Below are 17,076 nucleotides of genomic sequence, written 5' to 3' on the forward strand. Positions count from 1 at the left end.
CAGTGGCAACAGCAGGGTTGCTGGTGGGTGCAGGCAGAGGAAAGCTTGTGTGTTTGTACGTGTGCTAGTGCCTGAGAAAGGGAAGTGATTCTTTTGAGTTTGATTCTTGGCTGAGTCAGTATTTGGGGCGGGGGAGGGAGAAAGGGGTGTGGTGAGCAAATCACGATGAATACCCTGCAGATTGCTGTGGCCTGGGGTAAGGGAACAATGCCTGGATTATCCTTTTTAGCTTGCCTCTGCAATTTTATTATTAATGTCAGTGAATTGAGTTTCTACTGTCTGCATCTGAGTATCTGGCCATCGCGAGGCCCTTCCCCACCTCCTTGCCCTGGGACACCTTCATCATCTGTGCAGCTCAGCTTAGAGCAAAGCTGCACCTTTTCTGGGGAGCCGTCCCTGATTCCCTGGGATATTTGCCTGGCCTTTGTATTAATATCCAGTTCATGCCTCCGATTCTGCGTTCACCACGGTGTGTCCTGATAATCACTGCACGTGTCCCATAGTAAATATGAGTCCTAGAAGGGCTGGGAATGGGCTCCTGTGCCCCCAGTATCAACGCAGTGCTCGGAACGCAGTGGCAATTTCAGTCATAGACTCTTAGGCCCAGACACGCTTCATCCCTCACCTCTGTAGTCTGCCTTGACAGATAAGAAAGCGAGGGTCTTATCTGTTGAAGGCTGACAGCAAGCAGTAGAAGCGCTGGGACAAGGGCTTGGGCACACTGCTTCCCAGGGGAGCAGATAGTGCTTTTAGGTATTTAGCATCGACTTAGGGCTGGGTTCTCCATCATGGATGCCCATTGGAACAACGTGCGTTTAAAAAATGCTGGTGCCTGAGACAAAGCACAGTGGTTCTGATTTAATTGGTCTGCAGTGTGGCCTGGACATAGGGACTTCGTAAAGCTTCCCAAGTGAGCCTAACATGAGGCTAAAGCTGAGAAGCATTAGGGGGCTCAGCACACCACTGTGAGCTCCCGAGACTTGCCCTTGATTTATGGGAGACTTGAACAAGTGAGCCAATTAAGCCAATCAAATAGCAATAAAAATCAAGCAAGTTAAACAACGTTGCAACACTCGAGTGTGGCTCGCACTCAAAATTGACAAAAAGGCAAATGGCAATAAATTTGGAGCTCTGCCACCTTCTGTCCCTCACTTTGTCCAGTTAGTTCTTTGCTATGTCCATCTGTGGCTTCTGGCATTTACTCTGTTGGTTTCATTGCGATGGATATGCATGTGGTTTAGGAAAATAATGCTTTGTTGCAATGAGATTCCTGAACTAATTAGTTGAGCAACGAGTGAGCTTTGAATGACTTACGAGGAAAGATTGTAAAATATTGTACTGCTTTACAAAAGACCATGGAATCTTAGAACTGGAACAATCTAGCCCACTCATTTTGTGGACGAGGAGGACGAGGAAATTGGAGCCCTGAGAGGTTAAATGTTTTGCTCATGGTCACATTGTTGGCAGCCGATCACGAAATCATTCATTCATTCATTCATTTAGTCCTTGGAAACTATCTGAGTGCTCCTTTGTTTCAGCTCTTCTGTGTTTTGGGGCTAGTGGTGGACAAGTGAGCGCTTACAAGGTTGGTGTATACGTGTGAGTAGTGGTGAAGCAGCTGCCTTACTTCTTCTGAAGGAAACAAGCTGGTGGGCTGCTGGGAAGTGTCTTTGGATTCAATTGGTGGTCACAGAAGCCTCCCTAAAGAGGTGACCTTTAAGCTGAAACCTGAATTGCAGTAAATATTGAGTCGTTCCCGCGAGGATTTGGGGACAGAGCATCTGAGGGAACAGCCAAATGCAAAGGCGTGGAAGTGGGACAGGTTTGGTACGTTTGAGATGCATTCCGCTGACTTTATAGCTGGAGTACAGGACCTGAGGACTTGAGGCTGTGAGATGCAGTTGAGAGGCAGCCAGTGGTCAGTACACACGTGTCCGGATCCCAGACCAGTGCTGGCTGGTCTACACAAAACCCGGATGGAAGGTTTCCATGCCACCAGGTGTCCGAAGATGCTTTCTGTTTGTTTGTAATCTAGACTCAGTGTTGCTCTCCTTTAAATACATCTACTTAAATAACGTAGGTGAATGAGCATTTACAAGATGTCTCCCAAAGCTTGAAATTTGGACCCTACCCTGTCACCAGTTTCCCTCTACCTTCAAGATGGATGCTTACATTTTCAGAGGTCCTAATTTTTATTTTTAGTTAATCAATCTTAATCATGCACAGAAAGACTATGTTTTGAGTGGATGACTAGTTGTAGATTTGACATGATGTCGGTTCAAGTAGTGTGAACAATTGCCGCATGTTTACTCAATATTGCTTACTCAAATTTTATACTGAGACACGGGGAGGCATTTTGTGCCAGAACTGCTGTAACCTTTACTAATACTGCTCTTGTGTCCCCACTCCCCCCGCCCCTGTTTTTCCTCACCAGATTGAGAATGCCAGTGACGTGCTCATCACACCCTTGGAGAAGTTCCGAAAGGAGCAGATTGGGGCGGCCAAGGTGAGACTTTGCAACCCTTGTTCTTGGATTTTAGGGCGGATAGTCTGGAAAACACACCCACTTTAGAAAATGTTCAGAAACTCTTGGGCGGATAAGCCTGGAAACTAGGTCATCTGTTCTTCACAAGTATCTGAAGTGACATTGTGTGGTCAGCCCCACAGCAGTCATTCTGGTATTTTGATAGCTGCATCATAGTTTTGTGCTAGTTCATAAATGGTCCAAAGGTAGAAACCACGCATTCTCCTGCTCTGTGTGAGTCGATAGGTACCTGTGTGCTTGGACAATGTGGGATTGGATTTACTGTGAGGTCCAGGACTCAGAGCCTGGAACGCAGGTTGCACATTGAGCCCTGTGGGCCCGGGGACTCCGTTCTTAGCCCATTTTTGCTGTGTGTGAAAATGAGCCCTCTCTTTCTAGATCTTTCATATTTTCAAGAGAAACTGAAAAGTCAGAGTTTTATGTGAAATCGCTTGTTGTTGTTTTTTTTAAAGGTTGGCAAGTAATTAAAAATATGTGTTTCACATTGTGTAGGTCAAATAGTGGGACTACTTCAGCCCAGAGGTCACCCACCATTTGTGATCACTGACCTGCAAGGACTGTAGCCCCAACTTGGCTGGTTCTAATGTGTTACAGAAAGACCGCAAAGTGATTCTTGTTCATTTGTCTCCGGGGCTCCCCTGCCCTGTGATAAATCACTAGGAAGCCCCAGCCAGCTTGACCTCAGTAAAGTGTTAGAGGCCACCTGCAGGGGAAGATGTTTTCATTGGAATCAATGAAAGCAAAAGGATTTCCAAGATTTTCTTCCTGTTTTTCTGAACTGAGTCCTTCAGCCGCAGTCCCTTGCGCCACCTGCAGGGAGTTTGGGGCAACGTCACCCTCCTACCTGTGTAGAGGGTAAGGATTTTACTCGGTGGTGAAATGGCCTTGAGAGGTGGCTGTAGGTGGGAAAACGACAGCCGAAATGTGGGAAGTGGGGGTCGTCTCCCCTCTCCCAACTAAGTGCATCTGCTTTCTGAAAATGAAAGAGGTGGTGTCCAGTTCAGTCAGGATGGTTGGCCATACTTTGAAGGAGGGACCACGGCAAAGATTTTTCTAGTTTTACAGAACTTTCCTACCAACTTTACAGTTTATGTTTATGAAGAAATTGGAGCTCATTGGTTTTGTATCAGAGAATAAGGAATATATCATTTAAAGGGTGTCTTGTTCCATTCAGATTTTGTGCAAAACTTTGAGCAAACACAGTGATGGGTGAGAAAAGGTGGTGAGTGCCCCTCCGAGTTCTTGCCTACACAGGCCCTCCGCGCCACTTCTCCTCAGTGGCCTTGGGGCCTGTGCCTCCTACTCCTGAAAACACACAGCAGTGGCCCTGGAGGTTCTGGAGAGCTTGGAGGCAGAGGCGGAGTGGACCTGTTTATTGAGTCATCTTTCTGGTGATCACTTCTCCTCTGAGCGCGGACGCCTCTCATTCTGCCTCTTCTCTCGGCACTGGTGTGGATGTTACCACAGTTACCATGAGGAGGGTCCGAAGTCTGAGTGGGGCTCCCGTTGAGTTAATACCAGTGATTGTAATGACAGGAGCAGGTACTTCTCCAGGTCGCGTGGGTGAGGAGGCTGTGGAAGGTGAGAAATGCGAGCATAAAAAAATTTAAGGAAGACGTTTGCTCACCAAAACATGTTTCCTCTCACTCATATTCTCACGGTGTGATGACGATGGGGGTGACTGTTCCTTCCTCCCCCTTTGTCGTTTCCTTCTTTTCCCCCTTCAGTATACCTGCTGCTCTCCATGAACCCTCCCACACCCTACATTTATATCATAGTGTTATGTGCATTTTAGAGAAAACAAAGTGACAACAAACGTTCTACTAGGGGACCTAGGGAGCAGACTCAAGAATACTTAAGAGCCAGCAAAGGCTCTTCAGCGGCAAAGTTAAAGCTGCTGAACTCTGCGTGTGTGATGCTAAAATTACCCTTCCTCTTCCTCTCCCCTCTCGTGCTGCTGCCGTTGCTATAACGACCTGTTGCTACTTGCAGGAAGCAGAAGTTAGAGAGTGGGGTGTGAAGGCGGCCAGGGAGGTGAGCTCCTGGCCGTTCCTGTGCTATGTGGCCTCTCGGGGCAGGAGAGCACCCTGGATCGAGCTTGGCATAACCGTGGCCCTGTGCTTAAGGTTCTGAGTTTGGGAGAGTTTATTTTTCCTGCAGCCCAAGCTGGGCTCTGCGAGTGAAAGTAGAATAGACATTGGCAAACAGTAGCTAAGAGTGGGCGCTAGAGCTAGACTGCTTGCGTTCACATCTCACTTCTGCCACTTGCACGTAAACATGGGGAGGTTACTGAACCGCCCTGTGCCTGTTTTGCTGAGCTGCTAAACGGGGATAATGTTAATACTTACCTCGCAGGGCGGTTATGAGGAAGAAATGAGTGAACTCATGCGAAGTGCTTGGAACTGTGTCTGTCACAGGGTCGTTTGAGGTTAGCTCTTATAGTCAGGGCTCACAGTTCATTCGTTACAGAGAGATGGGGAGCCGGCTCTGTGCCCCACACTCGTGCGTGGTGGAGAACAGTCCTGATGTGCTGTGGCTGGGGAGAAAGACATTAGACACAAACTATAAGTAACCACATGACCTCAAATTGTGGTGGTGGTGTCAGGGAGGGGGACATGGGACATGGGACATGGAAAGCACGTGGTCTTAATAAGAAGGAGGTAGATTTAGATGGTGGACCCCGTCATCTCCATCACCACCATCACCACCACCACCACCACCACCACCACCTTCACCACCATCATCATCGTCATTCACTGAGATTCACCTGCCATGTCCCGGGCACTCTGCTAAGCATTGTATGTGGTTTGTCCCATTCAGTCCTAACCATCCTGTGAGGAGGTGGGCGTCCTTATCCTTGTTTTATTAGACAGTCTTTGAGCTGAAAGAGGAAACCTGAGCAATTGTCTCATCTAGTTTATAGACAAGAGAACCAAATCCTGGAGAGGGGCAGTGACTTCTTTAGAGTCAGTCCATAGAGTTGCGAATGATTTGCTGGATTCTACTTCTGTCCCTTATCCGCATAGCCACCCACAGTGGGCTCCCTGGAAGGGGGACACTGTCTTGTCCCTAAGTGACTGAGTAACATCACCCTCCCATCTGCAGAGTGTTATGTAAATCTTGGTAGGGTTACTCCTGCAGAGGTCTTATGGCTGCTGCTTAGGACAGAACTGCCTCCTTTCCTGTTGCTTTGCTATCGTCTGGAACACGGAATGTGGAGGCTCGAGGTGCTAGAAAGTCACAGAATGTCAGTGACTCATGTTCCCCGGCCTTTCCTCACCTCTGGCCATCTGGACTGTCCCGGGGTTCATGACAGCGCTGGTGGAGTGGCTAAATGAGCATTCATTGGGAGTTGGAGCCTCAGCTCTTGGTCGCTGGTTTCTATGAAGGAAAAGAGTTGCTTGAGTCAAGTGTCTTGCCTGTACCTCTCCAATTTGAAGGAGTAATGCCTCCTCGGGCTTTTTCTTCAGTTGCTTCTGTATGTTTAATTGCTCTTGTGTGTAAGTCGTCTTATAAGCAAAACTCAGATTTCTAGAAATGGATATATGTCAGCTAAAATTGGGTAGTTGATGATTCTGCCCACTTTGTAAGGCTTAGAAATTTTGCTGTTCACCAGATAAATGGTGTCTGACATCGTGGGAGCTTGTCAGGGTGTCAGGGGATGGCTTCTTGGTGATTGCTGTGCCATTTTGACTCCTAGTGTTCTGTCCAGAGCATTTGCATTCACTGCTCTAGAAGGTGCCACTCTCCACGTCACGTGATTAGCAGGTCTCAGCTCACACCTCCCCTCCCCAGTGAGGCCTCTCTTGAGTTCCCTATCTGCAGAATCTCTGTGACTGCACCCTGTTTATTTCCTTCGCAGCACTTGTGGCAGTTTATAATGATGCGGTTTACTTGTTTAGTGGTTAATTGTGTTTCTTCTACCGGAACATCCCCACCGTGAAGGGAGGGACCACTGCTGTCTTGTATTCCGGTGCTGAAGGAGCCTAGCAAGAGTGGTTGTACATTGTATCCATATTAAATGAATAGAGAGCTCGCCTTTGAGCTTCCCTAACTAGCTGCACAAGTATTTCTTCTCCTATAGGTCTTGGAGTTACAGAAAAATATCCCCTGTGGGCTCCCCATGAGTCAAAAGCAGGAACGATGAACTCAGTAAATTTGATCCTGTTTATCAGGCTAGTGCTGACTTTCCAGCCCCCTTGCCTACCATCCCGATTGGAATGTGGAAGGAAAAGATACCTGTGACAGTGGGTCTCATGTGTGGTTGAGACATGGGCTTTGGAGGCAGCTGGTCCTGGGCTCGAATCCCAGCTCGGTCATTCTCTGCGAATTTTTACATGTTAACCTCCCTTGAGTTTTCCTTTTCTATACATGGGAGATAAAAATAGAACCTCAGTGACTCAGTGGCATTGTGGGAGAGCAGGGATTATGTGTGTTATGATATGTATATTATCTTTCATTTTGAAAGCAATTAATAAAGGATAATAAAAATTTCTCAAATTGAGGGTTAAAAATCACCCATGATTCCCTTTCCTTAACTCAGGTATTTTCATTGAAGTATTTTCCCATCTGACCCTGTCCACAGGCAGACGCACTGTGTAGGATGCATCAGGTTGGCAGTGTGCTATCACGACTGCATTCTGTTGTGAGCATGTTAACATATGACTGTGTAGCCCTCCTGGTTACATTGATTGGATGTCCCACACTTGCATGATCCCCAACTCAATCCTGGGGCAGCAGTGTTGCTGCTGGCTTGTTGTTGTTGTTATAAATGCTGCTGCAGGAATGTGTTTGTGATGATAATGTCTTCTTTGTTTTGAATTATTCCTCAGATGGAAGACCCATGTGTGATACTATTACATCAAGGGATATCTGGGTCTCTATATTAAGTACTTTTTGAACACTATTAAAACTGGATCTCCCTTAGTCTAGACTTTTCCCATTTAAGCTATAGATCTTCTTGCTTTGGGATTGCTTCCTAGGTAAGTTCCCTCCTTCGTTTGGCTGTGGACATCCTTGTGAGTTAGAAGCTAGACATTTCTGTTTCATAATTGAAGCTCTTAGAAGGTGGAGTCCTGACTTTGGCACTGTGAAATACTGGCATTGACCTCATTTCTGGCATTGTGGTGGTGCCTCCACGACAGACACTCAACGCCACCAGCCTGTTGATGGGAGGGTGCTGGATTTAACGGGCATTGTGTGGAGAGGAGGCACTGGGTGTGCTGTGGGGTGAAGCTGTGCAGAGGGGCAGGAAGATCCGGACCCAGACGGCTTTTATTCCTGCAACATTTTACTCCTTTTCTCTTCTCCTTTCTCCTCTTGTGCCAGGAAGCCAAAAAGAAGTATGACAAGGAGACAGAGAAGTACTGTGGCATCTTAGAAAAACACTTGAATCTGTCTTCCAAAAAGAAAGAATCTCAGCTTCAGGAGGTAAGAAACTTTACTAGTATCGTGAATAAAGTGTTAATTTTTCCATGGTGCTGTGGATAGGATATGTGCTGGTTACTCTTTGCCAGAAAATCCTGGGTTTGGAAGAGACCTCGGAAACCAGGAGCTTGATCTATGCCTGATGCGGGACCACCTTTATACTCCCAGCCACCCACATCCTTTGTGGCTGTCCAGCGTGGCAGGGTCGGAGGGACAGACTGGTCAAGATCACCCTCCTCGCTGGACAGCGCTAATTGCTAGAATGTGCTTCTTCCTTTCAAACTGAGATCTCTTTTCCTCTTACCCTTGACCTTGATTCTGTACTCTATTATCTCACCTTTTGACTTTCTGCCTTATGTCAGTAATTTGAAATGTTAGTATCGGAAGCACTTTGTTCATCCATCCTTAATGTTAATTTAAAAAAATTATTTCAACCAGTACTTGACATTAGTCTTTTTTTTTTTTTTAAGCAGATTTTATTGTCACTCATATGGTTTGTGCTTTGGTAACCTTGTTTCAGAAAAGCAAATTCTCCGACCTGCCCCTTGTCTTTTTGGATTTCTATGGGATCTTTTAAGAGTAGTTTATTTGGAAAGAAAAGTCAGTTTTGCAGTCATGGAGTGGTGGCCGTTTTTATTTCGCTCACAGAGATTGGCCTGGCAAGGGAATTCAGATTTCTGGGACACAGGACAGTTTCCTTGTGAAACTCCAAATTTGACTACATGAATGTCATTTTATTTAACTCAACAATTTGCTTGACCTTTCTCAGGTATGTGCTAAAGAGCAGCTGTGACTTCTAAGCTGGCCCTCATTCTTAAATGTCCTTCCTTTTGAGCAAATACCATGCCGGTACTTCTGTCAAGTGAAAATGCATATGAAGATGGTAGGGCCCAAGGTTGGGAGATGAAGACAACTCAGGAGATGGTGGAATCCAGTCCCCCGCCAACCAGGATCTCTGACACGTCCTTGGTTAGGAACGTGTGGGTCTCAGAACTCTTTGCTTGGGTGTTTAAGCCAATTGTTTGAGTAACAGGGAGGGCTCAGCAACCATCCTAGCAACTGGTGTTAGTAGTGGACTTTGCAGATCAGTTCTTGGCCAGCCAACCAATAGTAATCGAGGACTTGGTATAAATTGTAAAATGTAGAAAACACTAACCTTTCCTTAAAGATCTTGTGCCCGAGTAGGGAAAAAGAAGTAGGGTGTGTGAGGAGATGGTTCGTGAAGTAGCAAAGCTATTCAAGTGCATCTTGCCAAATGTGACTGAGAAGGCTAAATAAATGCTTCTTTTCATTGATGGTATATAAAAGGCTATTCCCAGTTCTGGGGACATAGGTACCAGAAGATACTCAAGGACAGGTAATTGTCCCTGGTAAATATATAGTAATTCTGTGTAGGAGCTATTCTGATGCCCTTACTTTTTAGTTATTTAGTTTTAATGTCATACGGCATTTAGGGTCGGGAAACTAGATTGAAGCAGAGTCTTTTTGGCTGCAGATCACAATGGCCAGACCTGGTCAGTCCTATGGTTTCTAAGCAGTTAGGGGAGTTGAAGTGTTCAAGACCTGAGCAAGGGTGTGATTGTTCCAGCACCTACTGATAGTGGGAGGCCCACAGTATGGTTATCCTGTAGGCGTGGCGTTCCCCAGAGGGCGGGTGTTCTGGTCTATTCTCTCCAGGCCTGGATATTGCTGACCTGGCCTGGGGTGAGTCCAACATGTTCTCTCTTTCAGGGCCACGGAACTACCACCATATTCCCCTGAGATGGCAGAGTGTAGGGACCAACGCACTGGCTGGCAAAGAGATACCTCATTTCATGGCCTGCTCTGCCACGGAGTCACTGTGTGACCTGGGACAGGTCCTCATCTCTCCGAGCACTTAGTTAATTTGTGAAATACTCTTTGAAACACCTGTCCTGCCTGTTTCATGTGGGAGAAGGCAGATTATAGCTGCTACACAGAGAGAGTGTTTATTCCTCTGACTGGCCTGCTCCCCTCCATCCTGTTTCCAAATTGGATGGTACTTGTCTTGATTGCCTTAGTCTGTTCAGGCTGCTATAACAGAATGCCATAGACTGGGTGGCTTATGAACAAGAAATCTCTTCTCCCAGCTCGGGAGGCTGGGAAGGCCAAGATTAAGGAAGGTGCTAGCAGACTTGGTGTCTGGTGATGCCTGCTCCCTGGTTCATAGCTGGGTGTCTTCTTGCTGTGTCCTCACATGGCACGAGGGGTGGGAGAGCTGATCCCATTTCTGAGGGCTCCATCCTCATGAGGCCTCACCTCTCTATGCCATTACATTGGGGATTGGGTTACATCATACGAATTGAGGGGGCGCAAACATTCAGTCTGCAGCGTGGACTTCGCCAGCATATATCTTAGTGTACATTTTTTCATTATGGTCTTTTGTTACAATCCTTGGTGTACTTGTCTTTTACTTATTTACACTTTCTAAGTACTTTGAGAGCCAGGAGTGAGCTAAAGGTCTTTCTTGCAAGTCCTGGTCTGATCTCAAGCATTGCTTTTTGGTTGTACTTGAATTGAATTAAATTAAATAAAAATCTAATAATAATGACAATAGAGGCAATACTTTTACTTAACAACAACAACAATCATAGCAGCCAATGTTTACTGAATGCACATTTCTGTACCAGGTACTGTGTGGAGCACTTTACATGGAATCTTTTCAAATCCTCACAGACACACGTTGAAGTACAGGTGTATTCCCTCTATTTTACATATAAGGAAACCAAGGCTCAGAAATGTTTAATAGTCTGCCCAGAGCAGGTCAGCGAGGATTTGCACCCTGGCTCCCCACTCTGCAGCCCTTTCCTTTAACCTAGTATGTTCTTCTACTTCTTTCTCCATCTTGGGTGGGAGGGATGGTGCTCTCCGGCTGCCTGCCATTGTTATTCAACCCAAGTGTCATGCAAATAGAGGTGACCTAGATGGGGGGACTTGGGTGATCCTTTGGTTGAACCTCCTGGAATTGAACTGAGGCCCTTGGAGAGGTCAAGTGAGTTGCTCAAGGTCTTCCATCTCTTTAGTGATGATTTTCTTCACATTTATTTAAAAAGCAACTTTTAGGAGCATTATTAAACACCTAGTACATATTTAATGAAATGTGCTTCCTTTGATTATCCAAAATCGTTCCATGATTGCAGGGCTCTGAAATGAATATTTTTAAGTTCCAGCCCATCCCTAGATCCTGGTGGGTGAAATTATGGGGCAGCGATGTGGGATGACACTGCCATCTAGTGGATAAGTTTTTAAAAATCAGTGTATTCTTCAGTGGCTCAGAAGTTTGCTTCAGAGACAATATTCATTTGTTCAACAAATATTCATTGGACGCTCCTGTGAAAGTCTGTTCAGGTGTCGGGTGTATTGCGGGGAGTGAAATGAGGGATCTGCCTTCGTGGAACTTACAGTCTAGGAGAATGTCTCTTTTCTAAGAAGCACAGAATAGTTGGTGAGTCTCAGACAAGCTGGTAGATTTAGTTTCTCAAGTTATAGGCACGGAAACTGTCTTGAGTGGTCTGCTGGGTAGGTTGGAATCCTGACTTACAATTCCATTACACTGGGAGCTAAAGATGTGGTGAATTCTATGGCCCAGACGAGCAGGGGCATTGACAAAAGACATACTGTTCCATTCTGGATTTCGTCTTCCTTTTCCTTTGGAAGTTCAGCCAGTTACGTGTTTCTTCTGGGTGCTGGGTCCTGATGGCCATGTAGAGATCAATTCATTCATTCTTTGAGTGTCTAGTGAATACTCACCATGCGCCAGTCACCATGCAGGAAACTGGGATAGAAAAGTGGAAAAATGAGACAGTCTTTGCTGTTATCAACTTTATACTCCAGTAGTCAATATAGAAGAGAGGAATAAGTAAGAAATTCACGTAGTGATAAGGAAATAAACTGGGAGGTAAGGTAGAGACTCCTTGGGGTAACCTATCTAAAATAATGTGGTCGCTGAAGCCTGCTCTAAAGAAGTAACATTTGGACTGAGACCAGAAGGATGAAAAGGAGGGAACTAAGTAAAAAGCTAGGGCCTTGTTCCATAATTGTGGGTTCCATAAAATCTGGATTACTGGGTCATGAAATAAAGTAAGCTGGAACAGAATGGAAAATATGGAGGTGTATCACACTTAATTATAAATGTATGTTTATTAGGTCACAATGTGCAAGGTATTTCTTACTGTGCATTGAAGTTAAAAAAATTGAATGTTTATCTAAATGAAGAGGCTTTCAGCTAGAAGGAATACCAAGTGCAAAGGAATATGCAGGGTGCGTGGTAAGAAAGAGACTTGGCGTGTCGGGGGACAGCAAGGAGCCCCGAGTGGCTGGAGCACGTGCGATCCGTATGGGTTGGGAGGAGGTGGGGAGGGATGGGCGGGCAGGTCATACCCGGTCTGTGGACCATGGTGGAAGCCATGGGAAGGCATCGAAGTGGCTGCGAGAGCATCTAGTTTAGATTTTAGGAACGGTGTTTGGCTCCTGGGTGGAGACTGGATTGGAAGGAGAGGGGTAGAGAATGAAAGCAGGGAGACCAGTTAGGAGAGGAGCGTACCCGCCGGAGATGATGTGGCCGGGTTATGGTACTAGGAGTGATCGAAGCCCGGCCGCTCTGACAGCCCTGGTGGGGATAACAGCCAGCGTGCACACGACACTTTCTGGTTTTCAACTGGTTCATGTCCTTTAGCTCATTTTCTCTTTGGAACAGCTCTCCTCAGAGCAAGGGCAGATATTATCACCTCTGCCCTCCAGGTATGGGGAAGAGACCCAGAGAGAGGGTAAGTGACTTGAGTCCATCTCCCCAGCTAGAAAAGGACAGAACTGCAATTGCAGCTCAGGCGTTTGCTCTGCCAGCTCTCTGACTGATGCTGGGCACTGCTGTTTTTCTCCTAGGACGTCCCTTCTGGCTCCTTCATCCTGCCTGACTGCAGGAGGCTCTTTGCAGATGTTCAGAATGGCCTTATTTTCAGTCTCAGTCTCAGTTATAAGCCCTACCAGGGAGGATGTGTGAGGGCTGCAAGCCCAGGTAGATACATGGTGTAAGTGTGCTGGGTTTGACTACAAAGAAATGCAATGGGCCTTGGCTGGCAGGAGCCCAGGTGAAAGGTGTGTCTGCCCAGTTGTCTAAACAGCTACACTTGGGGAGGGGGGTGCAGCACTTTCTGAAACCCTGCCTCCAAATAAACAGTAGTCAGTGCTCAGCTGTCAACTTCCCCCGTAGGCTTAGCCCTGCATTTTGTTTTTTTTCAGCAGTTACCCAGCAGGCTCACGTCTGTGTATTAACTCGTGCGTTGCCCTGGGAGGAAGTTGCTAGCAGATTTGAATGAATTCCTTCGTGCTGTTTCATAGCATCATGTGCTTTAGCAGTGTTTGTACTTTTCTGTTTATTTGCATGATTATTTGATTAACATCTCTTTTCCTGCCTATGCTATGAGTTCCATGAAGGAAGTTCCTTTTTGCTCATAATACTTGAATGAATTAAATGAATCATTTGCCAAGTCCTGAAGATGTCAGGGTAGCAATGCTATATTTGATGTAAAGGAAGGAAAGATCTATTCTAAGTTCCTCTGCAGGAACCTTGACAAAGGAACAACTGGAAGACAGAGCCCTTCAGGGGCTTTGTTTGTCTTTGTAAAGATGCTATAGAATGGTTTCTGACCCCTTCATTTCTAAAGAAAAAAGTGTTTTGTTTCCTATTAGCAGGACATTTTTTTTTATTAAAAATCCACTTTTCTTGGGTCACTGAAATGTGCTTGCAATGTAATTATCTGCTTTGAAAGAATGAATTGACACAGTCCCATTGTGGACAGGTTAAGAGCATTCCCGGGATAGTGGAAGTACTGACCAGCGCTGCATTTTGCTACCCTGGGTTCTGGAACCTAGATCAGTGGTCTAATTGTACCCTGGAAAGGCCACACACCTGCACAGAGGGAGAAGCGAGGTTCACAGGGAACAGTGGAATGACTCTGCTTGGAATAACCTGACAGTTCATCCTTGACACCAAGAAAGTACCTGGGACTCATGCAAGTGTCCTTTTCTGAGGTGCCCTGCACTCTAACCGTTGTTTTGCTCATTAGGAAGGATGGGTCGGAGATGGCCCTGCAGGTTTTCTTTTGCTCTTTTGCGGGAACTCAGGCCTGTCATTGGCTGTGGGAGGAGGTCCTGCCCAGTGGTTTAAGGACAGTCAAGGGTCTTGGAGGCCCCCTGACCAGGACCGAAGTCCCAGCTCTTCCCGGAACCAGCTGCGTCATGTTCCTTAATGTTAGCAGACTTCATTTCCTTCTATAAATTTGAGGTGAAGATAATATCTTCTTTTTAGGAATCTAGTGAGGATCGAGTAACTAAAATCAATGAGGTCTGAATCAGGTAATGTATGTATAGCTGGGGCACGGCGCTCACCCGACCATTATCGTTACTCTTATTTCTGTTTCATGCTCTTCGATTTGTCTTTTAAAACCATCTCCAGAGATTTTTTTTTTTTTTTCTGGCCTGCTCGCTAGAATGCTCTTCTTGGGTCGTGCGTTGATTTTTCTCTGGCATTCCTTCTTGTTTGTAGGCAGACAGCCAAGTAGACCTGGTCCGGCAGCATTTCTACGAAGTGTCCCTGGAGTACGTCTTCAAGGTGCAGGAAGTCCAAGAGAGAAAGATGTTTGAGTTCGTGGAGCCTGTAAGTAGATGCTGTGTGGGACGGGGTGTCCACACTTTCCTCCCCTCCCCTCATTCCAGCTGCCTACGTGACACGATGCTCTGAGTTGTTGATGAAAAGCTTGACCAGCCCTGATGCCGTGCCTTCTGCTGAGGAGCCGGCCTTTGTCAGTCTGCTCCCCTGGCTTATTTCCTGTACTTGTTCCTATACCGCCCCAGGCAGCGCAGTTAGCAGCAGTCGCTTCTCGCCACCCTGTGCTGTCCTGTTTGGTCTGTAGGTGGAAGTAAAGCAGGGAGGAGCTTTCATTTTGCCAGTCAATAGTGATTCTACCTTAACTTTCCTTCCCCTCTTCCTTTTTCCCTCAAATAATCCAACTATAGTAGTGACCCGAGGAAACTGGGAAATGTAGATGATACCTTTCTCTTTTTGCCTCCTGAGTTCAGAGTTCCTCCTCACCCCATCCACACATTAAAAGATGCCATATGAAGCGATTTCTCCGTATAGGTTTATCACCAAGCAACGTGGGGAGTCTGTAGAGTGGGCCGTGATTGCATTTGGACTTGGGCAGAGTGTCCCAGTGGACATGAAAAGTTGCAGTGTGGGAACAAACCTGGCTTTAGCTCAGGCCACCTCAGCGTGGCTGTGGCTCCATACAGACGTGGTTCCGCCCCTCCCCGCTGTGGCACTACCTTCAGAATCTGCAGCAGGAAGACGTCATGGAAATACCAGAGAGCATATGGGCCTCGGTCGAACACTCTTGCAGGCATTGCATTTTTTCAGCCAAAATGCAGCCTCTGATTTAGACCCAGGCCCACAGTCTCTTACCCGCATAGATGTAAGAGAGATTTTCTTCAGCAAATAAGAATAAAACTACAAGAAACTTAAAGAAAACGACCACTCTTCTTTAGTAAAGAATGTGTTTTATGCTCCATTTTTAATTTATGAACTTTTGGGATGCTTTTTAGACATGTAGACTTGCTAATAGTTTCATCAGGAGCCCAGTTGGCTTTGGAATTTGATGCTTATTTTATACTGAAACTGTGATCTTAGAATTCCACCCTCAGCCACCTTATCTGGCAGACTTTTAGAAGTCCTTAATTACCTCAGTCTTCTCATCTGAATATTGGACACTTTAGAGCCAACTTCCTGTTTAGCAGTGGTCTCTGACAATGTAGGGTCTGTGAGGTGGGAGAAACCATCTGTCTGAGAAAGCAAGCTTGTTGATTTCCCTGCTCAGGACACAGAGGTGTGTTAAAGCCAGCCTTTCAGGGGTTTACTGAAGACTGTTTCCTGTGGTCAGGGCAAGAATTCAAATGCTGTCACAGAATTAGCCTTTGGTATTTTTACTTGCTTTTATTAGAATTCCTGATGGGGTTAAAAAAAAAAAAGTGAATCTAATAATTCTTCTGTTATATGTAATAATGTATGTTGATTGATACTACTCTATAATTGCCTAATTTGGATGAGTTCCATCCCTACATCTTTGAGCTCAGTTTTTTTATTGTCCACTTTGATCTCTCAGTAGATGTTCCTAGTAAATCAGGTAATGTATCTGTTAGCTTCTGCTGGGTAACAAATAACAATAAAACCTCATGCAATAGGCATTTCTTTCTTTCTTTCTTTCTGTCTTTTTTTTTTTTTTTAATTGGAGAAGGGGTACATGACTTTATTGGGGAGCAGTGTGTACTTCCAGGACTTTTTTTCTAAATCAAGTTGTTGTCTTTTCAATCTTAGTTGTGGAGGGTGCCTTTCAGCTTCAAGTTGTTTTCCTTTCAGTCTTAGTTGTGGAGGGCACAGCTCAGCTCCAGGTCCAGTTGCCGTTGCTGGTTGCAGGGGGCGCAGCCCACCATCCCTTTTGGGAGTTGAACCGGCAATCTTGTGGTTGAGACGATGTGCTCCAACCAACTGAGCCATCCCGGAGCTCAGCGGCAGCTCAGCTCAAGGTGCCCTGTTCAATCTTAGTTGCAAGGGGCACTGCCCACCATCCCTTGCAGGACTCGAGGAATTGAACTGGCAACCTTGTGGTTGAGAGCCCACTGGCCCATGTGGGAATCAAACCGGCAGCCTTCGGAGTTAGAAGCATGGAGCTCTAACCGCCTGAGCCACCGGGCCGGCCAATCTTTCTTTTTTTTTTTTTTTTTTAATTTATTGGGGTGACAATTGTTAGTGAAATTACATAGATTTCAGGTGTACAATTCTGTATTACATCATCTATAAATCCCATTGTGTGTTTACCACCCAGTTCTCCTTCCATCACCATATATTTGGCATTTATTTCTTACACATCTCTGGGGTTCAGCCAATCCAGGCTGGGCTCAGCTGGATTACTCTGCTGATTTAGGTGGGCTTTCTCAGCCTCCTTCCTTTTTTTTCCTTCTCCTTTTCTTCCTCCTCTTTCTCTCTCTTTTTTTAAAAGAAATCTGTAGGATTTATTCTTATATTGCCTGGCGTT

General features: G+C 45.9%; 1 protein-coding gene across 3 annotated transcripts in view; it reads left to right on the forward strand.

Moving 5' to 3' along the window:
- Positions 1-17,076, forward strand: part of ARHGAP26 (Rho GTPase activating protein 26) — a 752,092-nt gene that overhangs the window by 451,455 nt on the left and 283,561 nt on the right. For all 3 annotated transcript variants that reach the window (XM_074313709.2, XM_019739058.3, XM_019739059.3), the window contains 3 exons: positions 2,435-2,506; positions 7,874-7,975; positions 14,535-14,645. In XM_074313709.2, coding sequence (XP_074169810.1) covers positions 2,435-2,506; positions 7,874-7,975; positions 14,535-14,645 — 285 coding nt within the window. The remainder of the gene's footprint in view (positions 1-2,434; positions 2,507-7,873; positions 7,976-14,534; positions 14,646-17,076) is intronic.

Source organism: Rhinolophus sinicus, chromosome 5 (assembly GCF_057876585.1).
Source record: "Rhinolophus sinicus isolate RSI-liver-muscle chromosome 5, RSI-T2T, whole genome shotgun sequence".
NCBI classification, from domain to species: Eukaryota; Metazoa; Chordata; class Mammalia; order Chiroptera; family Rhinolophidae; genus Rhinolophus; species Rhinolophus sinicus.